The sequence below is a fragment of the Erpetoichthys calabaricus genome, chromosome 18 (assembly GCF_900747795.2).
Source record: "Erpetoichthys calabaricus chromosome 18, fErpCal1.3, whole genome shotgun sequence".
Classification (NCBI taxonomy): domain Eukaryota; kingdom Metazoa; phylum Chordata; class Cladistia; order Polypteriformes; family Polypteridae; genus Erpetoichthys; species Erpetoichthys calabaricus.
In genome coordinates, this window is record NC_041411.2 from 15,788,915 (window position 1) to 15,802,984 (window position 14,070).

At 35.7% G+C, this 14,070-nt stretch overlaps 1 protein-coding gene across 1 annotated transcript in view; it reads left to right on the top strand.

The window, feature by feature from the left end:
- Positions 1-14,070, top strand: part of ube3b (ubiquitin protein ligase E3B) — a 38,875-nt gene that overhangs the window by 20,998 nt on the left and 3,807 nt on the right. Inside the window, exons 18-26 of the mRNA XM_028824571.2 lie at positions 3,727-3,826; positions 5,932-6,051; positions 8,460-8,636; positions 8,769-8,879; positions 9,159-9,296; positions 9,949-10,014; positions 11,508-11,566; positions 11,680-11,862; positions 12,643-12,754. Of these exons, the coding sequence (XP_028680404.1) occupies positions 3,727-3,826; positions 5,932-6,051; positions 8,460-8,636; positions 8,769-8,879; positions 9,159-9,296; positions 9,949-10,014; positions 11,508-11,566; positions 11,680-11,862; positions 12,643-12,754 (1,066 nt within the window). The remainder of the gene's footprint in view (positions 1-3,726; positions 3,827-5,931; positions 6,052-8,459; positions 8,637-8,768; positions 8,880-9,158; positions 9,297-9,948; positions 10,015-11,507; positions 11,567-11,679; positions 11,863-12,642; positions 12,755-14,070) is intronic.

Below are 14,070 nucleotides of genomic sequence, written 5' to 3' on the forward strand. Positions count from 1 at the left end.
GCTCCCGCTGCGGATTGCAATAACATATTCGCGAGATAAAAGTTTAATGAGAAGACACGAGGTATAAACGAACCACACGCCGTGGCGCAACGTTAGGGGCAACAGTTTCAACCATTCTATGATCTGCTTCTCGCAACTGAAAGACGGCACATGGCGGATGTTAGCCGACTTGCTGACCGCAACGTTAGGGGCTTCAACTATGGCGCTCACGCCACATCTCAGTGCCAACACTTTCCAGACTCTATTTAAAAGACACGCCCTCCTCACTGGACAGTTAAAAAGACCAATCAAACTAACGATGACATCAAGTATTACCCAATCAAAAGTAGGAAAGGAGGCATCTTCATAAAATGCGTGTGGGATGATTTGCATGACACGCTGCTTTAAAAAAAAAATGATAAAAAAAAATACGGGATAAATCCCGTCCAGTATTGATTCAAAACGGGACTCGCAATTTCATTCTCAAACGCGGCACAATTCCGTATTTTAAAGGACGGGTGGCAACCCTACAGTGCCAGGTAAGCACCCATACAATCAGATTGTGATTCAGACTAGGAATGCAATGAATGTAATTTCCCCGATCTACATACAAGGCGAAAGTCTTGCAACATTCAAAGATGAGTACTTATTAAGTACACCATGGCACATAAAAGAGCTTATGAAGCCTTGAACCGAAAAAAGCAAGATCTCAGAGATCGTAAAAAAAAAAAAGGAGGTAATGTCGTTTTACTCGCTGTACATTTTACTCAAACATTACCAGTTATTCCACGAGGGAGACCAGCAGATGAACTCAACGCGTGTTTAAAATCCATGCTTCTCCCACGCTCGGTTATATGTCGCGTGTTCTCGGGTAGTTACACCAAAAAATGTATACATTTAAGCATGTAATGGGCAAACAAAAAATGAGGTATACCCGAAGGCACTGCAGTACTCCTCAATGTAACTTTACTTCTTAAATGTTAATGTTTTACTGTTTAATAATTTATACGCTTCTTATATATTGTTCTAATTCTTTTATCAAAATACCAGTGACAGCGCAATGCACGATAACATGGAGTGAATACACCATACGCATCTGCCCACGGCCGCCCTGGTGTGCGCAGATAGGAGTTGATTCTAAAATAAAATAAACATAAAAAGAGTAATACAATCATCACCCATAAAGCGGATAGCAGACGTGACGTATTATATGTGTACCAGATTTCAAGTCAATAGGTGAAACGGTTTGCAAGCTACAGCTGATTTAAAATCCTGGACAGACCAACGAAAAGCCACGGTAGCAAATTATAGAAGAAGATTTTACTGTTTAATAATTTATATTTATATGAAATGTGCTTCTTATATATTACTTCATATTCTCATATGATAATGATGTTAATGTTGTTTATATTGATTTCTATGTTATTGTAAGTGCATCTATGTGTGTGTATGTATGTATGTATGTGTATCTATATATATATATATATATATATATATAAAAAATCTATAAAAAATATATGTGTATATATATATATATATATATATATATATATATATATATATATATATATATATATATATATATATAAAAAATCTATATATAAAAAATATATGTGTATATGTATATACAATATATCTGTATATGTGTGTATATGTGTGTGTATATGTGTATATGTATATATATATGACAGCAACACTCATAACAATGACAACACAATTACATTGACAATCATGTTACGTTATTTTTAAAATGTTTCCTTTACTTTTTCATAACCTCTTTAACACACTACTTCTCCGCTGCGAAGCGCGGGTATTTTGCTAGTACTGAATAAATGTTTATTTACTGTTGTGCATAACACCACAGGATATATCATTCATATCTAGATAACCTTTTGGATTTGGTTAAGAAGATCATTTAACTTACTTGTTACAACTTAAAGCATCAGGAGGACTGAGGTGCCGATGCACTCATTCTCTTTTGCTTCTGATCAAGCCGCTGGGAAGCAGAAATAATTTTCTGATACAGAGGTTTCCATTCATGCCTTGCTGAACTTGCCAATGCAGGATTCAGTCTTATGCAAGCAAAAGCATTCAGTGACAGCGATTTCCTACCCATGCTTGCAGTCTGCTGGTGCTTCTTTAACTTGTATTGGGGATCTGTTTGCCGTCAGTAGTGGCTATTGGAGCTGAGAAAGAGGAAAATATACAAGTTGGTGTAACTGCTATAAAGGTAAAATTGAAATTATAAACTAATTTATAAGCTGCACAGAATGTTTTTTTTTTCATTTTAAGACGGACAAGTTTGTGCTATTTATTGAAGATTTTGTAATTTTAAAACTCTGTACAGGTTGATCTGTTCAAAATTTCACAACAAATTTCAACCACTGTGGGGGGTCCCCAAGTTGTTTCATATGGACGGACAGACATGGCTGTCAATAGTGTTGCTTTGTGATTATACTGTAGGTGAACAATTCTGTTACTCTCTGTGTATAATAACTTATATTTTCTTACATTACATTATTTACATTACGTTTCATATATCTGCTCAAATGTGAATTCTGTCCAGGTCCATCTGTAATCCAAAGACTTAAACAGTTCATTAATTAAATTTTTATCCAAATCAGTTATTTAAATTACAAAGATCATTAACCCAGGACACTCCACATTTAACAGTGCCTGACTCAAGAAAACATTGCTGTCTCTAGTACACTCTGCTATCTGTGTGTGAACCTATTTTTATAACCATCTCCACGCTACATCTTGACTGCTTTTTTTAGTTTGATCACTGACATCTCATGTTGCATCTTAGTTGTACTTGCTATGTTTTTTATTTAATAATTAATGTACCTATGGTAAGCATTATGCATATTGGTCTATAGTAATTAGAATTGGCCAGATCCCTTTTTTCATTCAATGGAACAAAATTTGCAAGCTTCATATCATAAGGAATCTTACCAGTGTGCAGACATTTCTGAAAAATAAGCAGTAAGGTTTTATATATGCACACACTAACTTCCTTGAGAATGCTAAGATGATTATTATTTGGTGATTTGTTTGAATTCAGCCTTTATAATCTTAGTAACATTTCTCTCTCTTTTATCTCCAAATCCCTTAAGTATATCCTTAATAGTCTCTCTAGCTAATGAGAAGTTGTCGACCTTTTAACAGTTGAAAGTGTCAAAAAAAAATCTTTTAGGGGGTTTCCATATAATTCATTTCACCATTATACCTCACGTATTTCTTGTCTGTTTTTTATTAGTAGAATAGTCTTTTACATTTTCCACAAACTTCATCTCTAACTGCCTTAGGTTTCCTTCTTAACTTCTTAATTGTTGATCTCATGTGCTCATAAGCTCTATAGTTACCACTGGAGTTAACTGTCTTTCACGGGTTCTACATCTTTTCATTTTGCATTTTTTTTCTTAGCATCATATTCATCTATTTTAGATTTCTCTTAAATCTCCTAATGTTTTAAAAATTTTGTTTTTCATTATATGTAATATAATTTTAAATCTGCCCCAGTGTTCCACACTTTTAAAGTTTGTCCCAGTTTGTCTTCTTTAATTTTTGAAAATATACTCAAAATTTGCCTTACTAAAATTAAATTTAGTAGTATTTAGTTTTGTATAAATAAACTGTAGGTTTCTAGTGATGCCATTATGTGGACCATTTCCACTATTGTTTCCTTATACATATTTTTTTTTCTCTAATTATGATGCATTTAATGTTTAAATGTCTTCAATGTAGGGACCTCAAACCCAGCATTCTGTTCCAGGAGTTGGACAAAGGAAAGAAGCGAGCGAATCATCTGCTACAGCACATCCCCCATGTCATTCCCCATAAAAATGTAAGCACATGTTGAAATAAGTGTATGTTTCATTTCTTCATTTGTTTTATAGTTTGCCCTACAATTAATCCATTACTGATCAATCAGACATACAGTGCATTTAAACTCAGATCTGACATTTTATTCCCTACCCTCCTACAAAGTAAAAGCAGAAATCAAGGACTCTATGTGGAGTTGTCGGCAATGGATTTTAAGTTATTCCAATGGTTAGTAGAAGCCTAATTTAATTAATTAATGACAGAATTAATAATTAATAATAGCTCAAAAAAGATTTTTAACATTAGATTAGGTTTTTATAATTTAAAGCAAAAAAAAAAAAAAACCCGTTTTAGTAGGTGAGTCATGATATTTCCCGCTGAGAAAGAAAGCATGATGTTCTAGCATTGCAATATAAAATACTATAATGCAGGGCTATTCAATTGGCGGCCCGCGGGCCACATGCGGCCCAGAATCAACCTCCGAGTGGCCCAGCCCGTGGTTCCGCCCATAGATAATAAATTAATATATATTATTCATAAATTGTTATTTAATATAAATATATTATATTAATATAAATATATATAGTATATTAATATAAATATAAAGTATTATGTTTTTCAATAAATTTGTGTTGATTTTAAAATTTGTCATTACGAGCTGCTTTGCCACTAAAATGACTGGCCCAGCTAACCTTCTTGGTTTGACAATCTGGCCCAACTGAATTTGTAATTGAATAGCCCTGCTATAATGGATTAATTAAGCACTGAAATCTAATCAGAAATTATTCCTAATAAAGGTGTCAGTATGTTAGGGACAGCAATCTGAAAATTTAAGCAAAATATATTCCTCTAATAAGATTTTTTGTAGGATACTCCCAGAACATGTGGCTGAAAAAGGGAAGTGCTTAATAGCAGAATCTTAACCATGGGTAGTGTATATGATGGAAAATCTAGAGATAAGTTGAGGTACATGTAATCAATGTATTATTTTAAATTGTGATTAGCACAAATTGATTAGGTGAATATTTTATTGATAGCTAGTTTTTATTATTATTTTTTTTTATTCTAATTGAAAGGCCCCATCCCCAGTGCTGATTCCAGCTTTTTACTATATGCATGCACTCTTTTGAAGAAACTAAAAGTCTAGAGATACTGTTTGTCTCCATATAAGATGCTGTAGAAAGGTTTCTTTTAACAAAATCTCTGACATGCTTGTAGTTAAAGAAATGTGTTGAGGAGAGGTTATATTTGGAGCTCAGTTGTTCAAGGAGTGCAGAAATGTACATTGGAAATACAGAGATCTCTTAAAAATCTCAGTAAAATCAAGCATCTTTCACATTTTGTAAATTTTGAGGTTTAAGGATTGTTGGAGTGTATAATGGTTTTGTAAGAGGTGCAGTGGAGAGTGAGAGCTCAGCCTTAAGGCTTCTCCTGTATGTTCTAAGAAGGCTAAAGCTTAGAAGAAAACAATTTGCACTGCCAGTAGACATAAGGGTTATACACTTTACAGAAATTAAATTAGTTAGACCACTTAACTTTATACTGATTTAGAATTAGGATTTTGGGGGAGAATTGTATAATATTGACTAGCAATAAACATCTTTTTTGGTACTCCACATTTGACATATTATGAAATTTGTGAAATTGCTTTCACGTTTGTGTATGAAATTCTGCTGTAACATAACACTCATTACAAAGCATTACAGTCAAGCTGATGTGTTGTACATGGCTAGGATTATAGCCTAGATGTTGAGAAACTATGAAGTTGCTTTTTTGTTTGATTGTGTAATCCAAAAAAAGTTACTTAACTAGCAAGTACGCTAATTTTACAAAACACTATAGACAGTTATAACATTATGATTTCTGAGTCATTTTGTTTTGGCATATAATAATAGCAAAATATGGCATAAAAGGGTCTAAAACATAAAATTCACCTTCTTATTTTTGATGTTCTGAAGGTAGGATACTATTCCTAGACTATACTTAACAACATGTAGTATATATGTCTTCGTAATATGGAATAATCATTTTTAAATGAGTACAACTTCTACATGTAGAGTGTGAAAGTAAGAATTGTCAAGTAAAAGTTTGCTAGATCTAATTACCTTGTTGTCCTCTGTTTTTTAGAGAGTCTTACATTTCCGCACCATTGTCACAAAGGAGAAGGAATCCTTGGGACTAGTGGAAACAAGCTCAGCCTCTCCTAGCGTTACACACATTACAATTCGACGCTCCCGCATGCTGGAGGTATTGAACGTGGCTGTCATGTTGTGCAATCTGCAATTCTTTTCTATACTGTATCTACCATAATAAGAGTGCACTACTTACAGTATTTAGGCCCTTTACAGCATCCATCCATCCATTATCCAACCCACTATATCCTAACTACAGGGTCATGGGGGTCTGCTGGAGCCAATCCCAGCCAACACAGAGTGCAAGGCAGGAAACAAACCCCAGGCAGGGCGCCATCCCACTGCAGGGCACACACACACACCAAGCACACACTAGGGACAATTTAGAATCGCCAATGCACCTAACCTGCATGTCTTTGGACTGTGGGAGGAAACCGGAGTACCCAGATGAAACCCACACAGACACAGGGAGAACATGCAAACTCCACGAAGTGAACCCGGGTCCCCTACCTGCGAGGCAGCAGCGCTACCCACTGTGCCACCGTGCCGCCCCCTTTACAGCATTTCACTGAAATTATAAGAGGGACTAAATTTTCCTATGTTATTTTTTTGATTTAATTTACAGATTCCTTATATTTGGGCTGGACAGTGGCATAGTGGTTTGTGCTGCTGCTGCATGGATTCAGTGTTGTGGGTTCAAGTTCCACTCATAGTCATTGCCCTTGCTGAGTTTGCATGTTTTCCGCATGTGTAGTATAAATGGATTTCTTCTGGGTACTCCAGTATCCCTCCCATATCCTTAAAGACATGTGTGTTAAATTTATTGGCAATTCCAAACTGACCCATTTACAAGTTTGAATGTGGGAGTGAGCATGTGATGGACTGGTGTTCCTGTCCAAAGCATCATTCTGATGTTCATGGGGATACCTGAAGTGGTTTAAGTGAATCTGAGAATGTTATGTAATGTTATGATTCCTTATTGTTTTTTACAATTTTTGAATCTTAAAAATGCATTATGTATTCCTAACCTTTTCCCAGGTTTATGCTTTTTCTAGTTAATTAAAAGATTTAGCCTGCTTTCAGATATTCAGTTGTGTTAAATTCAGTATGGTAGGTAGTGTTTGTAAGAGTAACTATAGCTTCCCTTCATTCTTGTTCCGAATAAACCCAGGGGATCTAGAACTGAAGCTTTGAACAAGCTTTAAAAACTTGAGTTGCATTGTGTCTGTGCTACAGGCTAATTCGACACACAGTACTATCTCCGTGTATGCTTAAGAAATAGTGCATCTTGTCATTTCACTGGAATGTTATACAGACTCACATCTTCTACTATTCACTGTGAATGCCTTGTAATACTCAAAATTTAAATTTAATGTATTAATGTTTTTCATTTTGTATGTACCTGTTTGTGTTTACAATCTGCTATTAATCTCCCACTGATGTACTATTTATAAATGTCATAATCTGGACAGTTTGCCAAATAATAAATTGAGTCTTGGTTTCATTTCCAATTTTTAGCATTATCATTTTGCTTATTTCTGGTTAGTGCTGTCTGTCCCTATAGGTTTATGGCTATCATCTAGGTTTACCCAGATATGTTAGGTACCACACCCTAATTTGATTTGTCCACTCTGTGCCTTTCTAAAGAATGCTTAGATGAGATCAACTCAAATCACCTTCTGCCACTTTGATTCTCATTCTTCTTTTACTTCCTCTTTTCCACCTCTACAGATGGATACTGGCACACATACTACTAATTTAGCCACTGGCTTCTGAGCTGTTGGTGCCATGTTTCCAAGGCCAAATGGCCTTCCTAAACTCTTTTGGCTACAAAGAAACAGTGTCCTCATTACAACACTGAGTCATTATATTACTCAAGATAATGCCTTACTTAACAAATTGCACAAATAGAACAGATTCAAACCAGTGCAGCTAAATGTGATTTTTGTTTCTCCTTCAGCTTTTGAATATATTAGAAATTCTGGTAACATTTAGTTTCGGTACTGCAAAAATGCATCTATTAGGAGTTTACTTTTATGTAACAAGACCTTAACATGCACTTTTTTGCATTTTCATAACACTTACAAAGCATTAGTAAAGTGTTTATTCATCTCTGTAATGTGACCTACTAATAAAACATTTTGAAGTAGTTTGAGGAGACTTAACTGAGACACATTTCTTTTGATATTACATATTTAGTATAACACTTGTGAATTCTTCATATTAACAAGTAATTTTACCATCAGGTCATTATGCCACACTGCACAGAGACTTAGAATTGAAATGAGAAGTTAACAGTGGAATTAAATGCTATTTTTCAAAATGTTACAGCATAGGAATGGAAGAAAAGTAATACTTCCACACCTTGAAACGGCAAAGGAAGAAAAACAACAAATAAAATAAACGCAAACAGTAGTTGAAATACAAGTGAAAGACCTTGACTTTATAGCACGAGATGTACTATGTTGGTAGCACTCTGAAACTGAACTTCTGGAAATAGCATCTCTTTTTCTTTTTCCCCAGGATGGTTATGAACAACTACGAAAACTTCAAGCCAAAGCTATAAAGGGGGTGATCAGAGTGAAGTTTGTTAATGACCTTGGGGTAGATGAGGCTGGAATTGATCAAGATGGTGTCTTTAAAGAGTTTTTAGAAGAGATCATTAAGAAAGTCTTTAATCCAGCTCTCAATCTCTTCAAGGTAAAGCTTTCCAAACTTTAGAGCAATTTTAGAAATTATTTGAGTTTTATAACTCTGAGCCATTGATGCTGAAACACATTATAGCAGCAATCACTCTCAGTTTACTAAAGTTTTTTGTTTTGACTCTTGTAGACAACAAGCGGGGATGAAAGACTGTATCCTTCTCCTACCTCCAACATCCAGGAGAATCACCTGCAACTTTTTGAATTTGTGGGAAAAATGCTGGGTAAAGCCATTTATGAGGTATGCTGATTAGTTACTACTAATTGAGGTTGAGGTATTTTTTTTAAAAGGATTATGTATACAGTAACTGAAACTTTCAGTATGTGAAGCATTGAAATGAAGAAACACCAGAAAGTTGCTAAAAAGTGGACACTTCTGGGTAAAAGTGAAAAGGCAGAATATTGTATTGGCACCAGTGGCAAAAGTGGAAGACGTATATACTGTATGTAATTGGGGGGCAAGGATTAAAGATCAGAGAGCTGCTTTATTTCAAAGTGTATTTTTTGTTTTGTTTTCTAGGGAATTGTGGTAGATGTGCCTTTTGCCTCCTTCTTTTTGAGCCAAGTCCTAGGGCATCATCACAGTACCTTCTATAGCTCAATAGATGAGCTTCCATCACTGGACTCTGAATTCTATAAAAATTTGACTTCCATCAAGGCATGTTTTTTGTGAAAATTATACTTGTTAATATTCGATTTGTAGTTTAGAGAGGGCACATTGTGTACTTTGGCACAGAGGTTAGTCCTGCTGCCACACAGCTTCAGAATCCTAGGGTTGATCACCACTGCAACCACCATCTGGGTGGAGTTTTTACCTTCTCCAGCATCTTGAAGTCACATACAGTATATTGGGTTAATTATCTTCTCTTCTTTGAACTTGTGTTAATGAGCATGAACATGTACAAGAATGTGCCCTGTGAGAATGTTGTATAATCCATAGCTGATTTTGGCTACCAAACAATACTTCAAAGTATGTCTTCTGGCTCCCTGAGATCCTGTAATGGATTAAATAGTATTGTATATCCATGGAATAATGTATAGTTAAATCTAGAAGCCAAATATTCTTGTGTGACTTTTCAAAAAAGAGAGACAGGACCAGAGCTGGAGTAATAGTGTGAAAATACATTAGTGTATGTTGTCCCTATGAATTTCCCTAAAGGGTTAAGTATTAATCTAATGTTAATTGTTAAGTCAACCTTGCTTGATCCTTCTGGTTAAAGAACATGATTTTATACTAGAAACAAACAGTAATTAAGACAGAGTTCCACTCACAAGGGTTCTCAGTAGAATCTTACCTTTTTATTTTTTAGCGTTATGATGGAGATGTTAGTGACCTGGGTCTGACCTTGTCTTATGATGAAGATGTCATGGGCCAGGTAATGTCTTTGTTGGATTTTTGTCCTTTCAAAAAAGAACAAGATTTGTTTCATAAAGGTTTAAATAAGCTCAGTGTCATCTTAAGAGAGACTCTCTTTTTTATTAGGAAAGTCCTCAGTATGCACAAGTTTAATGCTTAGGCATATTCTGATTCTGCTAGAAAGAGATGCATTGAATGACACAAACTAGAAGTGTTCAATCCAGTTCCTATCTTTGTCATCCAGAAGTCATAAACAGAGGTAAAATTCTAAGAATGACGCTAGTTTGACCCTCCCCAGGCATATAAGGCCTTTCTGGACATCTAATACTCTTAAGTCAGAGTGTTCAGGAAACCACATGCATTCACTTAACAGAGGGGCATTGCCACTGTATAATTAAGGTAACATAGAATGGGCTGTGCTTCTGTACTCTGGGAGTGAGAAGAACATTTACAATGCATTCCCAACACTGACCTACCTAAACGCTTTGTTCTCCTTTATATATTCTTAAATATTGTTATATTGTTCAACTCAAGTATTTAGATGCTATCTTGCTGTAGACAAAATGTGAAAATATAGTGGGAAAGATTTTCGGCCACCCCACTTAACAAGATCTGTCATTTACATCATTATGACAAACTAGGTTTCTAATCTGTTGAGGCTGTCATAATTGAAAACAAGCATTTTTTTTTCAAGAGTTTAAAGTGAGCTTACACCACAGCCCTCTAATGTCAGCTGACTGTCTAGTACCCACTTGTTTCTGACTGTATGACCCTAAACAAGTCACTTGGTCTGATTTGTATTTCAGCTATAAAAAATTGTGAGTCACCTTGTTAGTCAATGTTCTTCGTAAGTATTTGTGTATGTACTGTATGTTGTACTGTATTTATACAATATGTATATAGATGGGTGCTTGACACACCAAGAGAAAGGACCATCATTCTTTCTTCTGTTCCAGACATGGTTGAAAAAAGTTTATTTTGGAGAGAAAATTAAAGGAAGTAAAAAAATATTGTAGAAGTAGGAAAGACTGGTATCAATGGGGAATGGATATCCAGGTTTTGTAAAAATGAGAAAAATTAAATTTACGATCTAGAAGACATGGACTAATGTTAGAATAAAATTTTTCCAATGGTCACACTTCAAAATGTTATGGACACTCAACTCTTCTCTACGCTTTACCCCTAAAGTACCAGTAAACAGTTGGGCAGAGATGGGTGAACACTCCTGAGCCACTTGCCAAACACATTTTCTGGAAGATCAGAGGAAAGTGTGTATACATTTTTTGGGATACCCTGTGTGTGTGTGTGTGTGTATATATATATAATATATAGAAAGAGAGATGTAAAGCAAAAAATATAAGTATACAGATATTTTCAGAATCTGCACAGCTGTTAATTTTGTATATTTTACTATTTTTATTTGTTAGATGACTATGATTAATTTTGCATAACTTTTGGTTACTTTAAAAGATGTCAACCTGCAGTCACTTATTTGTACTGCTTTCTTCTTAGCTCGTCTGCCATGAGCTTATTCCAGGAGGAAAAACTATACCAGTCACAAATGAGAACAAGTAAGATTTGTTTTTTTAAGTAATTTTTCTTGTTCCAAAAGCCTCATTTTAAGCACACTATTTGGTTAACACTGCCAGTGATGTAAGCTTCTCGTTTGGGTTTTTTTCTTTAGAATCAGCTATATCCACCTTATGGCCCATTTTCGGATGCGTACCCAGATCAAAGAACAGACCAATGCCTTCATCCATGGCTTCCGCTGCATCATAAACCCTGAGTGGCTGCGAATGTTTTCCACGCCTGAAATGCAGCGGCTAATCTCTGGGGACAATGCAGAGATTGACTTGGAAGACCTGAAGTACGTTAGGCAATCCTCATGTGGCAGTGTAACTTTTTGTTCCCCAAATTCAGGGTTTACCGTAGTTCTTGGGAGCACTTTGTTCTGAAGTTTGGGTTTTGCGTTATTTATGACTTTGTGAGATTTATATCAGCAAATAATGTTTTAAGTAATTATAAATAATGGGAAGGATGTTAGTGAATTACAAGTTGAATATTGTAATAGACAATTAGACAAATATTGAAGTAATGTAATGTTGCTTTAGTTTGTGCTTTTCGGAATACTCAGTCTGCCTTACTTAAAACTTTGTTCTCAGGGTCAGAAATATTAGAAATGTTGGTGATGCTCAAGAAAATGCTGTTGAGTATTAACATAGTGTAACATGAAGCTTTTTTATGTGCCCTTTAATAGGTTGTGAAAATGAACTCTATTGAAATGGTAGCTGCCCTTTGTCTTGTAACCTTGAAGAAAGTCTGTAATATTTTGACAGAAGATTAATGTTTGGTGATGTCAGACCTTGATTTACATCAATTATTTTAAGCTAGAAACAGAAAAATGTTTTAGTTAATTTTAGAATTTGCAGTAAATTAAAATGAAACTCTTATGAAACAAGAATATGGTTACACATTTTAACCAAAGGTTATACACAGAAAAAATACTGAAATGATAAGTTAGCAACCATTAGCCTTCTCTTTTGGTAAACTAACTACAGTACATACAATAGGATAATGAGAGAAAATTAAGAGATATAAATAAATATTCAAGTGAGCATTCAATGACAAGTTCTTGTGTATTTGATAGGAAGCACACTGTTTATTATGGAGGATTTCACAGCAGCCATCGGGTAATCGTCTGGTTGTGGGATATCCTTGCTAATGACTTTACACCAGAGGAAAGAGCCATGTTTCTGAAGGTAATAACCTGGCATGGGCAACATCCAAAGGATGCTGATCAATGTTACTGTACGTTATAGTTCTGCAGAAATTACAGAATTACTAATAAATGCACACACCCTGTACACATGACTCCAATAAAGAAATTTTATATTATTAAGGGATCTTTAGTTGCTGCTCTGGCAGGTTGTATTTTATGTTTTATTTATGCATAGAGATTTGACTGATATGTTAACATATCCAAGTTACTTACGGTCTTTTCTAAGGAGATAAACCCTATGAAAATGCAAATTTCAGGGTATACCACATTGAAGGTTAAAACCCCCAAGAAATTAATGTGGGCTGCAAGATGGCTGCTAGAGGAAGTAGTCCAGCCATATACTATCCAGAATCTACAAGCAGATATAAGCAGCATCTGAACTATAAGGCAAGGGTAATTGGATGGGTATTGCTTACCTATACTATAAATAATGCTGCCTGTGCCTTTTAAGTGAGAGGGCTCTTTGGTTATTCCCTAATTTCAGCTGCACAGTTCCAAACACAACCAATCAGGTGACCCTATGTGAAGCATAAATGAAGTGGCCACAAAAATAGAACTACCTCAGGCAAAAGAGAAAGAAACGGAGGATGAGGGAAGAAGATTTGTAGTCAGTTGTGGACAGCTACACCACACTGAAAAACAAAGGCCCAAGTAGGCACACTTTGATTAGTTTTGTTTTGTGCAGATTTTTGCAAGCAGGTATCTGTTTTCACAGCACATGGTTAAAAAAATGAAAAGTTTATTTAGCATCTGACTCTTGATGTCAGATATATTCATAACTGCCTCTCATGAGTACTTGACAATGTGACTGTATAGTATCAATAATCCATCCATCCATCCATTATCCAACCCGCTATATACTAACTACAGGGTCACGGGGGTCTGCTGGAGCCAATCCCAGCCAACACAGGGTGCAAGGCAAGAAACAAACCCTGGGCAGGGCGCCAGCCCACCTCAGGGCGCGCACACACACACCCACACACCAAGCACACACTAGGGACAATTTAGGATCGTCAATGCACCTAACCTGCATGTCTCTGGACTGTGGGAGGAAACCGGAGTACCCGGAGGAAACCCACGCAGACACGGGGAGAACATGCAAACTCCACGCAGGGTGGACCCGAGAAGCGAACCCGGGTCTCCTAACTTTGAGTCAGTATCGCTAATCACTGCGCCACCGTGCTGCCCTAGTATCAATAATGTTACATATAATTAATAATTCTAATTGAACATAATGTAGTTTGTGCACTTTTATAAAGTTTGGTGACATGACAATTTCTTTCTTTCTCACTCTAG